Genomic DNA, 15,528 nt, shown 5'->3' on the forward strand with positions numbered 1-15,528 from the left:
GTGCTTTGGCTCATTGTCGTGCTGCATGACAAACTTCCTCCCCATTAGTTTCAATGCATTTCTCCATAAATTGGCAGACAAGAGAAAATATTTCTGTCCACTTCTGAATTCATTCTGCTGCGACCATCATCAGTTACGTCATCAATAAATATTAATGAGCCTGTTCTAGAAGCAGCCATGCACGCCCAAGCCACGACATCACCTTCTCCATGCTTCACAGATGAGCTTGTGTGCTTCGGATCATAAGCAGTTCTTTTCTTTCTACACACTTTGGCCTTTCCATCACTTTCGTACAGATTAATCTCGGTCTCATCAGTCCATAAGATTGTGGACCAGAACGTTTGCGGCTCATCTCTTCTTCTTAGCAAATTTCAATCTGGCCTTCCGATTCTCACTGCTGATGAGTGGTTTGCATCTTGTGGTGTGGCCTCTATATTTCTTCCAATAGTGGATTGTGATACCTTCACCCTGCACTGTGGAGGTCGTTGGTGATGTCACTTCCTGATGTTTTGGGGGTTTTCTTCACAGCTCTCACAATATTTCTGTCATCAACTACTGTTGTTTTCCTTGGCCGACATGTTGGACGTCTGTTGCTCAGTACACCAGTAGTTTCTTTCTTTTTCAGGACATTCCAAATTGTTGTGCTTGCTCTGCCCAATGTTTGTACAATGGTTCTGGTTGATTTTCCTTCTTTTCTGAGCTTGACAATGGCTTGCTGTTCTCCCATAGACAGCTCTCTGGTCTTCATAGAATAGAATATAATTTATTGTCCCCTAGGGGAAATTTGTCATGGACTCAAAAGTGCGTAGTGCATAGTAGTAGCTGCCCTTAGAAACAATAAATACATGTAAAATACAAATAACAGCTAAAGACGTACACGCTGGTTTATCCTCTTTAACAGGAAATGCAGTCTTTATAGGTTTGAACCAAGGATGAAAACTTAGACTAGTCATGCAGAGCTATTTCATGTTTGGACAGTCAACCTAAAAGGCAACACCTGGGCAACAAGAAACATCTGTCAGTCACATGTGACAATAGATTTGCTCACTTGAAAAATGGGTGGGTTCAAACAAAGGGTGGTATGTCCTGAGTTTTTTAACACATGCCTTACTGTTCCAATACTTTTGGAGGGGACTGTATAAAGCAGTTAAAACTTGCTATTTGTATATAAAGCAGTTAATACTTGCTAACTAAAGTATTTAAAACTTGCTCACTCTGTATATAAAGCGGTTAAAATTTGCTAACTGTAAATAAAGTAGTTGAAACTAGCTAAATGTATTTGCTAACTGTATATAAAGTAGTTAGAACTTGCTAACTGTAAATAAAGTAGTTGAAACTAGCTAAATGTATTTGCTAACTGTATATAAAGTAGTTAAAACTTTCTAACTGTAAATAAAGTAGTTAAAACTTTCTAACTGTAAATAAAGTAGTTAAAACTTTCTAACTGTATATAAAGTAGTTAAAACTTTCTAACTGTATATAAAGTAGTTAAAACTTTCTAACTCTATATAAAGTAGTTAAAACTTTCTAACTGTAAATAAAGTAGTTTAAACTAGCTAAATGTATTTGCTAACTGTATATAAAGTAGTTAAAACTTTCTAACTGTAAATAAAGTAGTTAAAACTTTCTAACTGTATATAAAGTAGTTAAAACTTTCTAACTGTAAATAAAGCAGTTAAAACTTTCTAACTGTAAATAAAGTAGTTAAAACTTTCTAACTGTAAATAAAGTAGTTAAAACTTTCTAACTGTATATAAAGTAGTTAAAACTTTCTAACTGTAAATAAAGTAGTTAAAACTTTCTAACTGTATATAAAGTAGTTTAAACTTTCTAACTGTAAATAAAGTAGTTTAAACTTTCTAACTGTAAATAAAGTAGTTTAAACTAGCTAAATGTATTGCTAACTGTATATAAAGTAGTTAAAACTTTCTAACTGTAAATAAAGTAGTTAAAACTTTCTAACTGTATATAAAGTAGTTAAAACTTTCTAACTGTAAATAAAGTAGTTAAAACTTTCTAACTGTATATAAAGTAGTTAAAACTTTCTAACTGTAAATAAAGTAGTTAAAACTAGCTAAATGTATTTGCTAACTGTATATAAAGTAGTTAAAACTTTCTAACTGTAAATAAAGTAGTTAAAACTAGCTAAATGTATAAAAAGCAGTTAAAATTAGCTAACTATATAAAGCAGTTAAAACTAGCTAACTATATGTAAAGTAGCTAAAACTAGCTAAATGTATAAAAAGCAGTTAAAACTAGCTAACTATATGTAAAGTAGCTAAAACTAGCTAAATGTATAAAAAGCAGTTAAAACTAGCTAACTATATGTAAAGTAGCTAAAACTAGCTAAATGTATAAAAAGCAGTTTAAACTAGCTAACTGTTATAAAGTAGTTAAGACTAGCTAAATGTATTAAAAGCAGTTAAAATTAGCTAACTATATAAAGCAGTTAAAACTAGCTAACTATATGTAAAGTAGCTACAACTAGCTAAATGTATAAAAAGCAGTTTAAACTAGCTAACTGTTATAAAGTAGTTAAAACTAGCTAAATGTATAAAAAGCAGTTAAAACTTGCTAAATGTATAAAAAGCAGTTTAAACTAGCTAACTGTTATAAAGTAGTTAAAACTAGCTAAATGTATAAAAAGCAGTTAAAACTTGCTAAATGTATAAAAAGCAGTTAAAACTTGCTAAATGTATAAAAAGCAGTTAAAACTTGCTAAATGTATAAAAAGCAGTTAAAACTTGCTAAATGTATAAAAAGCAGTTAAAACTTGTTAACTGTATATAAAGTAGTTAAAACTTGCTAACTGTATATAAAGTAGTTAAAACTTGTTAACTGTATATAAAGTAGTTAAAACTTGCTAACTGTATATAAAGTAGTTAAAACTTGTTAACTGTATATAATAAAGTAGTTAAAACTTGCTAACTGTATATAAAGTAGTTAAAACTTGCTAAATGTATAAAAAGTAGTTAAAACTTGCTAAATGTATAAAAAGCAGTTAAAACTTGTTAAATGTATAAAAAGCAGTTAAAACTTGTTAAATGTATATAAAGTAGTTAAAACTTGCTAAATGTATAAAAAGCAGTTAAAACTTGTTAACTGTATATAAAGTAGTTAAAACTTGCTAACTGTATATAAAGTAGTTAAAACTTGCTAATTGTATATAAAGTAGTTAAAACTTGCTAATTGTATATAAATGTATAAAAAGCAGTTAAAACTTGTTAACTGTATATAAAGTAGTTAAAACTTGCTAATTGTATATAAAGTAGCTATAACTAACAGCATATGAAGTAGTTTTAACTAACTGTATATAGAGTAGTACTAGCTCCACCTCAAGCAGCTATAACAGTAAAATGCTGCTTAAATATTGATGACTCAGTATTAATCTAATGATGTCAGTTAGTCACAGGAGACATTTTACTCCACAACCAGTACTTTTACTTTGATACTTTTAAGTATATTCAGAGGACTTTGGTATATTATAATTTTTTGTAACTTTACTCAAATTGGAGTTTGGTTGCAGGACTTTTACTTATTAGTAAACTACATTTTTGTAGTATTTTTTACATAAATGTATTGATACTTAAAGGCTCTTAGTACTTCTTTACACTTTATTTCTAGGAGCCACATCATATATCCTGCACTTCTTCCTAATGCCTGCCGGTCTTTAGTGTCATCTTTCCTAGTTTTAATACCTGGGGTTTTGTGCTTTTGGATCATGTACATTTTGTTGTATTGTATGTTTTATTTATTTATTGATGTAATTCTTTTTACTTAAGAGCTCATGATATAAAGCACTTTGAGCTGCATTTTATGTATGAAAGGTGCTATACAAATAAAGATTATTATTATCTACTGTTAAATAACAGACTAAATTAAACAAAGCAGGAAATATACATAAACACAAAACGTGTCTGTGAAAAGCAGCCACCAAAGTCTCATCCGTGCAAAACAGAGAATAGACAGGAAAAACATTTTAAAGGCAACTTTTTTTTTTATTCATTGGCAAATGCTTTGAATAAGGTTGTAGCAATGCATCTATGTACACCCCTCCAAACAGTGACGATGTCAGAAAGCCTAAAGAAAAACACACTTGGTAATACAGTTCGATTATATGATCGTTTATACGCACACATTTTTTTTGTTTGTTTCAAACATACACATATTTTCAGTTTTTGGTTTGGGAAACATCTAAAAAGACTTTTTTTCCTCCTCAAAATTAAACAATACAGTTATATATATTGCGTAAAATGAATATACATTTATAAAAAAAAAAGTCAAAACATGCAAGTTCTGTAGTGCATCGCAACCTTTTTTTTGTCTATCAAGTCTCATTAAACAAAGGCAGACAGACGAACATACAGATAGAGAAGAGGAGCAGATACAAAAAGGAGATAATCGTTATATAGATACAATAAATTCCTAAAAAATTCTATGCCAACTCTTTTTTTATATTTGTATTAATTCATGTGCAAAAGAAGCTCATTCATTTCAGACGTTAAATACATTTTATTATGTCTAATGCAAGCTGGGATTGGCTCCAGCCCCCACCCCCCCGCGACCCTGTACGCAGGATAAGCAGCTGACGATGGATGGATGGATATGTCTAATGCTCAACTCTATGCTACTGTGACACACGTTCGTACAAGCTGTCCTAACATGAATCCAGGAGGAGACGTTGCCCCTTGCAGTGGACGAATGATATCCAGCCAGGGTCTTATTTCACCGCGAGTTAGCTGAAAAGCTTTACTGGGGTCTTATTACTTCCTGGCTTCCACTCCTGCCATGCACAGGCTGCGTCAGCTTTGCTCAGTATACAAAATGGGATAATTTTATTGGCATTTCACTGTGTTGTCCAAGCCTGCCAAAGAGAGTAAAAAAACAATAAATCAAAACATGACCCTTTGTTTGCCTCTGTGGAAACACCGTCCCCTCCTGTGCTGCTAATCCTAACCGTGTCAGTTTAGATAACGGTTTACTTCCTGATGATCTCATATTATACATTTGTGTTTAAATTTTACTCGAAATAAAATTCCTCTAAACCTTTTTTTAAAACCAAACATGAACAGCAAGCAAGCATTTAAACCTTGTGTTTTGTGTTTCCACTGCCTAAAATCTGCTGGATAAGCCTTTAAATCTGCTTCACCCGATTGGTTGTTCATGACATTAAACGTATGTGTGGCTAAATGTGGCGGGGCCTTTGTGCAGGAAGACAGGTGAGTAGTGACTCTACAGATTGTGCTTACGAAGGAACAGGACTTTAACATCAATGTGTGTGTGTGTGTGTGTGTTAACATGCCGTTGACCTTCCTGACAAGATGTAGCAGCGTGTGGCTAGTGGCGCTAATGCTAACTTCCCTTCTGCGACTGAGCGGTTAGTACGTTAAAATAAGCTTTATAGGGGAGGGAGTGGAGTAGTGTGCTGCTGTGTGATTCAAGGTGTGGGTACCTGCAACGGTGTGAGGGGATAAATATTGCACGTGTAGAACGACTGTAAATCCTATCAAATGTACAGTAATTTTTAGCCTGATTATCAGCTACTCTGCGGCCAGAGGTGAGTTGGCAAGTTGAGCTTCAGGCTGACGGTAAATGTATGATTATAACAAACTCAGAACTAGCTTTATAACACAAACTAAACAATGGCTAATACCTCAAAACAAAAAAGACAATAATTAAAAAACAAAAATTGAGTTACAAAAGTTAAAACAACAATCACTACGAATCTATCTTCTAGCTTGTACTACTGCTGTTGCAATGACATGAATATAGACTGACACAGCAAATTACCGGATAGTTATGAACCTAACTGTGCTGCGTTTTCACCTTCGTACATATCAGAGGGTCTAAACTCTAAGCAGCTATCAGTGACGTCATCAGCCGAGCTCCAAATTACATCCTGAACCCTGACTGGCTTGCAATGTTTCAAGTTTAGCTTGTCTTAATACATATATATATGTATATATATATGTATAGTTTTAAAGGAGGAAAAATAAATTTTACTTTACCAAACTCCAAGGTCAGTGTTTGGTTAGCCCCACCTTTTCAAAATAAGATAATTCGGTCTGTGTGAACGAGAGAGGAAATAAAACTAGAAACACTCAGAGCTACCACAGGTGTGATTCTGAATTTTAACTCTGAGGGCAGTAAAGACACACAGGATGTCCTCTGGCTTTTGTAGCTAGTGTTGTACTTACTGACCAATATGAAGAGGATGCTCGACTACGACAGAGAGAGAGGGACAAGAGGCGTCTGTCACATGTACACTGACTGACGGGTCGCTGCTACTTGGGCCTGCAATGCAACAAAAGTGGAGAGGAACATGGAGTTTGGTGGTTTCTGATCAGCTCTGACAACATTTACCTCTCTTAACTCATCAAGAGTCCCCCTCTCCCCGCCCTCCCAGCACCTGAAGACGTCTCGCTCTCCCTCCCCTCCCTTCCCCCTCCCTAGCAGCCGAAGGTCTCTTGCGAGGCGTAGACCATGTAGAGGAAGCCGTCCTCGTCCCTCTCCTGCTCGTAGATCTCGGAGATGGGTGTGGACACTGACACCATGCTGTGCTGGTTCACCAGCAGGAAGAAGGCCTGCGTGGGGTTCAGCTGGAGCCGACGCCTGGATGGACATAAGAGAGGAAGGGAAAAAGAAGTATATTTTTATTAATTATATTTGACATCTACCCACCGCCCTTCCTTCTTGACATCTACAGTCACTCTTTATGCCAGTCTTCTTGGATTATGGTTTTGATTGTGCTTTTCTTGATGATAGAGTCATCATCACGTTCACTCAAAGCTGCACTAGACAAAGTTTTTCTGTAAACATAAACCCACACAAATACAGCAAAGGTTTTTCGTCTCTCTTAGTCCTGTTGCTTAATATGATGTGAAGGATCACAGACTGACTGAACCAGTAAATGGGGATGTTTGTGTCCAGTTTTCTGATGTTTAAGTGGTCAGAAGGGGTGTGTTCCATTCAGCTTATTATTCTTCCCATCATTGCTTCTCCATCCTGTGGCCTGGAAACTGATGGGAGGTCCAGCATAAATGGGGATTTTCCGAGGTGCGTCCTATGTGGATGTTTTTAGCAGATCATAATCAGAATCTCCCCAATTTATTACAGTCCCGGTGATTATCATTATAGTCTTTTATCTTCAGCCTGAGCCTGAAAATGACATCAGACTTAATGAACATGTGGTCTTTCACAAACTTATTAGGCTGTAGATTTGATTTAGCTTTATTTATAACAGTTTACAACTTCCCCTCTCCTCTCAGTAATAAACTTAATTAAATTCTCTATAAGTCACATTCTGTGATCTCTAGCCAGGTGTTATTTTCTTATAAATTGTTACAAATATTTATTTTTACATATTTGACTGTTGGGATTCTGTGCGTCATGACGAAATGTCTCTGTAAAAATGTCATGTTTTGGTAATACAACTCCTAATCCTCTCTTCCATGCGTCTCCCTCTTGTATCTCCGCGAGGAAGACCAGTGAGCGAGGAAGCCACGTTAGCCAAATGAAAAGCACCTTGGTACTTTGTTGATTGGGGAGGTAACAGTGGGTGACATTTCTGCAAACCAAAACACCAAAGCAAAGGCCAATGGGTGAGACAGAATAGACAGGTTCTGACCAATGGAAGTGCAGCAGGCAGGTAATTTAATGTGTGCACACCTGTTGGCAAGTTTGCATGTGAGCAGAGAAGGCCCTGAGATATGTTTGGACATGTGGGAAACAAAGAAGAGGCCTACATGTAGAAACAAAGCTTTAACAAGGAGGCCTTCACATAATGAGGAACCAATTTTGCTGGTGAACCCGCCGACAGAGCGGTACCCCCGCCACCGTCAGTATCCGGGCCTGAGAGAACGGCGCCAGACAAACCAAACTCATTAAATCGCCACCAAGAGCAATCTCAAGTAAGAGGCTTGTGTCTGGACAGAGATGCTTTATAACTGTGTGTTCCTGTTACCTGAACTTCAGATTTTTGCTTTACTGATGGGGGGGAAAAAATGGACCACAGCATCCCATTTACCGCTGTGTGCTTCTGTGCTCGTTTTCATTGTGTTGGTTCCTCGCTGCCGGGCCTTTACTCTTGTTTGGTTCTGCCTCTGCGTGTGAAGCTAATAACTTGCCCGCCAATTATGCGTGGTATGCTTATTGTGGTTATGTGATGGAAGCCAGCGAGGCTGCGCAGTGAGTAAACCTCCCTCCCCGACACCTTAAGCGACGCACCGGAGACCGACGCTAGTGCCCGTGGGTTTTAGCCTCCTCGGCAGTGTCTGCCACCCCTACCCGAGGTCACAGCTTCGAGTCAGGGCCGTGCAGTACGTACTCGGGAGCAGCCGGCTACATTTAAAGTAGATAATAGTGGTTTATTGGCTTAAGTTACTGATTATTGATCAGTGCTAAAGTTAAATAAACACTATTGTACCATTTTTAAATAGCAGCTGCCTGTGGTTAACAGCTGGTCGTGATGGTCAGTGCTCAGATTCACCCTTCACTGTGCACCTCATGCATGTAAAATCATATTTAAATATTGGCTTTTCTAAGCAGATAAAACCCTTTTAGCAACATTTTTCAGTTTGGTTAATGGTCCCTGATCAGAGTGGTGCCCCCTTATTATTATTTATATTAATAATTGTAATAACAGTCATAAAGATCTCTGATAATAACTAAACTAAGAGATCCAAATAGATGATAAATCTACTGCAGACTGACTACACCACCAAAATAACTCTATATATTTCTGCCTATCAACCCCCACACACAAGCACACACTTAAAGTTACTTTATGTAGAACACATTTGCTAACAGATGGCTCCAAATATACACACACGCCATCTCAGTGAATTCTTAACCTACACTGGGATTCAGTTCAGCAACATATAATAACGTGAGTGTGTGTGTGTGTACCTGATGATCTTGACCAGCTCACTCATGTTGACATGATCAGGTACCAGGAACTTGGTCTTGTCCAAAACGGGCAGCTGCTTCTCTCCCTTGTATCGCTCAATGATCACCTGCAGCAGCCGCAGAACACAAAGGTACTGTAAGTCTGTCGCCCACATAGTATCAGCTGAAATCATTTCATATCGACTTCGATCAATACCTCTCTAGTGTCTCTACGGTAAATGTGAAGCTGAGTTTCCCCCCCGAGATCAATAACGTTTTATCGTAAGTCTTTGGTGATTATATTTTGTATTATCAATCTAAATGTGCACAGTAACTAAAGTTATCAAATAACTGTAGTGGAGTAGAAGTATAAAGCGGTAACGATAAAAATACTGAAATGAAGTACTGTAACTTAACATAATAATTCTCCACCACTGTTGACATTGACTAAACAAATGGGACACATTAATCAGTGCTGGGAGGTGGATTTTGTTACCTTTGGACAGAAACAGAGAACCAGACTTCATTACATATTAAATCTAATGAGTACAATCAAACCATCACATTTAAAAAGTTAAACAAATACTACCAGTAAGTGTTTTTAACTAACTTATGAATGTTGTTAACAAGGTCAATACTGGGCTAATACTGCATCATCAAACTCGGCACACTGGAGACCAAATCAGTTTTGTCAAATGGCTTTGTGTAGCTCTCTACTTTTATTAACCATGTTCACACGGCGGTCACTTTCTTCTGACACACTCGGGGTGGAAGCTAAAATGCTACTATAGATTATACTACAGATTCTACTGCTGCTACTACTACGCTACAGGCTATGCTGCTGCTGCTACAGACTATGCTGCTGCTGCTACAGACTATACTGCTGCTGCTACAGACTATACTGCTGCTGCTACAGACTATACTGCTGCTGCTACAGACTATACTGCTGCTGCTACAGACTATACTGCTGCTGCTACAGACTATACTGCTGCTGCTGCTGCTGCTACAGACTATACTGCTGCTGCTACAGACTATGCTGCTGCTGCTACAGACTATACTACTACTAAGCTAGTGCTACAGACTATACTACTACTAAGCTAGTGCTACAGACTATGCTGCTGCTGCTGCTGCTGCTACAGACTATACTACTACTAAGCTAGTGCTACAGACTATGCTGCTGCTGCTACAGACTATACTACTACTAAGCTAGTGCTACAGACTATACTGCTGCTGCTACAGACTATACTGCTGCTGCTGCTGCTGCTACAGACTATACTACTACTAAGCTAGTGCTACAGACTATACTGCTGCTGCTACAGACTATACTGCTGCTGCTACAGACTATACTGCTGCTGCTGCTACTGCTGCTGCTACTGCTGCTGCTACTACTGCTGCTGCTGCTACTACTGCTGCTGCTGCTACTGCTGCTGCTGCTACAGACTATGCTGCTGCTGCTACAGACTATACTACTAAGCTAGTGCTACAGACTATGCTGCTGCTGCTGCTACAGACTATGCTGCTGCTGCTGCTACAGACTATGCTGCTGCTGCTACCATTACAGTTACTACAGATAATACCACTACGAACTATACTATATGTACTATATGATGTCAGAGAAATGGCCGCCGTGTGAGTATGGTGAATACTTGTGCCTCTCACACTCTGTCCTCTGCTTTCTACACTGCAGGGACAAGAGCATCTGTAAATGCTGGAACAGACGGACATCTTTCACAGGCAGGGTGGCGTATTAAAGAGCGATGAAGTGTGGTGTGTGTTCAGATCTTACGGGGATCTTGTTGGGGTGCTGATCACGGATCTGCTGGACCTCTTTGCACCGGTCAGCTGTGGGCAACAAATCACACAATGTGTAAACAACAAGCTGAATCGTTCAAAATAGACATTACCAGATTTAAAGCTGTGATTCCCCTGCTCACTGTTTTTTGGCCTTTTCAGTTCAAAATGAGAAATGTATTCATCTCCAGAGAAAAGCGTCATTAAAACATACAGCATCTCTATTTTAAGATGAAGAACAAACAAGCTCGGATGAATAATTTAGGACCTCTGTTTAAGAGAAATTTGTAAAACCTTGTCACTACTTGTAGTCTTAAATCCATTTTTTTCCCCAAGCCCACTTACAACAGTCATCGTTCTTTTCCTCCATTTTTAATCTCTTCCCCTGGAGGCAGAAACAAAACAAACGAGAGATTTAAAAAAAAGTGTCCCATGGCTCTTGATTAAGACCCTGCATGTTTGCCCAAATTAATTTCTGGCACTGGGTTTGGTTTCTGTCAGAAAATCCACAGGAATTGACTAACTGGGATGAAAATAAAATGCGTCTCAAACTGCAGTAAGCCGTGTCCAGACACAGCTGGACTCTTTAATGACAGCGGAACCTGCGGCTAAAAGAAATGTCTCTTGTGTCCACGCTGCCCTGCCAGCTGCCAAGAACACGTAGGAATCACAACTCTTATCTTCTACAATTCTGTATCAATTCAGAATTGCCAAAAATAGATTTTTGTAATAACTTTAGTTGAAAACTGTAAGTTGACAGAATACTAAAGGCAGAACTGGACAGTGAGGCTACAGTGCAGCACCAGGACATGTACGGCGTTTGTAGTTCATCTTTAAAAAGGCAGCATTTGGGCACATTTTGGATTTAATGACTTTATAATTAGCTTTGCGAGACAAACATGAAGCATTTTCTGAATGCTTTGTACCCTATCACCTGCAGACTGTTTTAAGTAAAGCGAAACTTAAAACCAACTCCGGTCTGGAAAAGAATATAACTCTGTCATTAGTCTGTTTCAATTCAAAAGCCCTGCAGACTAGACACTTTCATCTCCGGATCTGCTTTCAGGAAATCTCTTTAAGACATTTTTTTCCCCTGATGTCTGCAGTCAATTTAAAACCTGATCCCTTTTTAAAAACTTGTGTCTTTTTTTTTTTTTTAAAGCTCATTATGGTTTGGTTTTTTTTTTTAAATCTTTCTAACTCATAACTTTTTTTTTTTAATTGCATGCTTCCACCATGGTGTAATTTATTCATGTTACCCTTGCTGCTCTGTTTCCCATTGTGGAGTTTGTGTTATGCTTCTTGTATCGTTTCACATGTTATGTCTCATTAATCTCATTTTCCCTCTTAATCTTATTTTTCATTTTCTGCATCCCTCCCTTCAAGAGGATGTCTTCCTCTTGAAGGGAGGTTCTTAACTTACCTGGTTGTTTCCACATAAAACATTCAGCCAGTGATGTTGGTCAGTAAATGACACTTTCATTTAATTATTTTCAGTAAGAAGGGGCCAGTTAGACAGTAATAAGTTAATGCAGTTACATTTATATAAATAAATAAGCTACGTACTCTCTCACACACCTTCCTCTGCTTTCTTTTTCTGTTAGTCAAAGACCTTCATCAACGGCAGTAATTTAACTGTCGGATGTAATTTGCTGCGCAGGAGGAAAAGGACAATGGTTTGGAGTGAGAGCCAAAATATAGTGCCCCTCTTTCTCTTAATTGAAAACAGAATTGATTCTGGATGGAATTGTGAGAGTCCACCCCTACATCACAGTAACCTTTTCTTTTGAGGGTCTTACCCTTGCTATACCTTAACTGTCCACACTCTTCTTCTTGGTGGCAATTTCATGCAAACATGTTTAGGAAAGTGTTACAAATGAAGTGTTTCCATTCTTTATGTGGACTCAATATAAATCTTTCACAACTTTGCATATAATTTGTGTGCAAATATCACCATTTATTTATATTTTTGCCACCTCAGCTCTTTTCATTTTACAACACTGACCTATCTATTGTTAAGGATAACCAACTGCACTATTTTCAGGAAAACTTCAGCTATTTTTTTTTTAAACACAGGCAGGGTTCAAAGCTCAGAAGGCATTGAGGAGAGTGAATGGTTCCTTTGTTTAGGTCTAGGGGTGTTTTTTTTCTTCCCCCGCTGTGGGGAGGGGCAGGGCTAATTGCTGGCGTATAAACTCACTTATTAAAATATAATTTAGGTTTAGGCAATACCTATCACAAACTAGATCATTAAATATTACTGTCTTGTTTTAGATTTAATTCCCTTCTCTGGCGTTGCATCAAAATAATGTTCCACCCAATGTTCTTCAGCATTAGCCTCTTAAAGAAATACAACTTTCAGGACTGGCTCCATTATTCATACCATAAAAAAGGCACAAACAGGGACTGAAGGTCTTAAACCTGCATCCCAAGCTTGTAACATGCAATATATAATGCTTGGTTTGTGTGGCATTAATATGAGTGCCTCCAGCAGCCCTTCACTTAGAAAATCCTTCTAGTCATAGACTGTATAAAACAAGGTTTATGCCAATTATTATCCTCTTAATGAGCTTCACAGGTGTAAGGGTTAACTCAAAAAACATCACTATGTAGGAATTTCTTTGTCTTGTCTGTCTTCCTGACAAACACATTTACTACATACTTGTTCATGCATAGCTCCTCTTATGTCTGTAACATACAATATATTATGTTATTATAAAATATTTCTCTGTACACAACTACTTAACATATGTTAACTCTAGTTAGGGTATTTTATTGTTATACAACACCACAGTAATGTGTGTCAGTGTGACACAGCAGTGAACCACATAATAAAACAGATTAACATGTCCAGCACAAGACCAGCTGTTTAACATTATTACTGACTAACTCTGGTATCTTGTCAGTGAGAACTTTATAAGGAGGTTATAACCAAATGCAACACCGCATGAAGTATTTCTGTCTCCACTGTTGCTCATCCCTAATTTCTCTGTATGACAGGATTATGTAATGGAGTCTGGGCTCCTCCCTAGCCAGTTTAGGGGCCGTCGTTTGGTATCAGATTACAGCATAAATCACTGAACACGTGTACTGGGATAATGTGTCAGCACCATGTTTTCCTTTTGAGCAAACACAGAATGTTTACTGCTGATTATAGCCAGGCTAGTTGCTTGTCCAGTTGTGTAAAACCTGGTAATGGCAGGCCTTGCTAGCTTTAAGGCTTGCCAGGCTAAAGTGACAGTGACCCAGATGGCCTCTAAACATCAGCAGCCATAAGAGATAAAAACTACAGGCCGAACGACACTGGCTTTACAGCTTCCATAGCCTTTACTTAACTTATTAACATTGTTTTTTTCACACTGGATTAGCACCAAAAACCTGCCCAAAAATGAAATAATCTCTAAACTTGAGGCCCAGAAGCTTCTGTCCCGTGTTGCTACCGACGTGAGATATAAACCGGACTTTTAAAAACTGCTGCTAAACACTTAAAAACACAACAAACAAGTCACCACCGTGTAAATACACTTGTCAACAGAAAGGGTAAGCTAGGCGGCTAGCAGGCCAGCTAACGTTAGCTTGTGCGCTCAGCTGTTAACGTTAGCCGGACCATCAACACTGCCCCGGTGGTTTTTCTTACCAAATGTCCTCCTTTGTTTGAAGGGTCTGTCGGACGGCATCTCTGTCGCGGTTATTACACAGTTGTGACCTAGTGAATGTGCAGTACAACGGCCTGCAACGCAACTCTGCCGCAAAAACAAACTGGAAGAGTTTCGGCTGAGCGTCTGTTGGCGTCTCTTCGGATCTGAAGCCGAACAGCTCCGGACAAACAAAGCAAGCAGCCGAGGCGCTGACGTCATCCGAGGGATTTAAAGGGGACGTGCGCCAATTATCTCCTGAACTACTTTATTATAAACTTTTAATAACACGAAACCTTCATTAATGCAAGGTTTACCAGTGAAGACAATGCAGCTCATGAGGCAATATGTATTTTATACATTTAATATAGAGACACTGAAACTCTCTAACTTTTTTTTTAAGAAACCACTTATAAAACACTTCTTTAAACTTGCCTGTATATACCTCCTGTGTATATATGTACTTCAGTATTATGTTCAAATCTATAATCTTTTACACACACAATACTAATCTCTTTATTTATGGAGCACTCTTCAAAAACAAACATGTTACAAAGTGCATTCACAAGACAATAAAACACAAACTAGATTACAACATGCAAGAAAACACTTAAGAAATTATAATAGTTAAATCATATTTTCACAATTGCTTGCATTATATTTTGCATGCTTTTGGTGTGTTTTGGTTGGGTTTTTATTTGATTTTATTTACAGCACATTGAGATGCAAATCTCTGAAATGTGCTTTATAAATTATTAGAATTATGACATTCAGCGCTGTCATTTTGTACTGATTTGAAATTATGCAAGGTTTATGCCAATACTATTAACCCTTGCATTTATAGAGCTAAATCTTGGGTTTATAGCTTGTCTTGGTTGTCTATGATGGAGCTCTGAAAATACCTTTTTAGTGTAATTGTCAAATTCAGTAAACATCAATGGTTTTGTTAACCTCGCCCAAACCTGAGTACTGGCATAATGTAAATGCTCCATATTAGTTGAGCACCTTTCTAGTCTTTTTATACTACATCTGCATTCACCATTTATACACTGGCGGAACAGCCGCCAGGGGCAATTCGGGGTTCAGTATCTTGCCCAAGGACACTTCGACACGCAGCCTGGAGGATTGAACCACCGACCCTCTGATTAACAGGCAACCCGCTCTGCATCCTGAACCACCTTTAACAATTTTATAAAGTACACGACAACAAACTGAA

General features: G+C 37.9%; 1 protein-coding gene across 1 annotated transcript; it reads right to left on the minus strand.

Annotated features, from left to right (window-relative positions):
- Positions 1–3,976: 3,976 nt before the first annotated feature.
- map1lc3a (microtubule-associated protein 1 light chain 3 alpha) lies at positions 3,977–14,497 on the minus strand. The gene is made up of 4 exons (XM_038697699.1): positions 14,315–14,497; positions 10,673–10,728; positions 8,908–9,014; positions 3,977–6,612 (listed from the first exon to the last, which is right to left on the minus strand). Exons 1-4 carry the CDS (start codon positions 14,352–14,354, stop codon positions 6,450–6,452), a joined length of 366 nt encoding a protein of 121 aa, XP_038553627.1. The 5' UTR covers positions 14,355–14,497; the 3' UTR covers positions 3,977–6,449.
- Between the last annotated feature and the right edge of the window lie 1,031 nt (positions 14,498–15,528).

This window comes from Micropterus salmoides, unplaced genomic scaffold, assembly GCF_014851395.1.
Source record: "Micropterus salmoides isolate LMB-PRFRI ecotype aquatic unplaced genomic scaffold, ASM1485139v1 Ms_hic_scaffold_4, whole genome shotgun sequence".
NCBI lineage: Eukaryota > Metazoa > Chordata > Actinopteri > Centrarchiformes > Centrarchidae > Micropterus > Micropterus salmoides.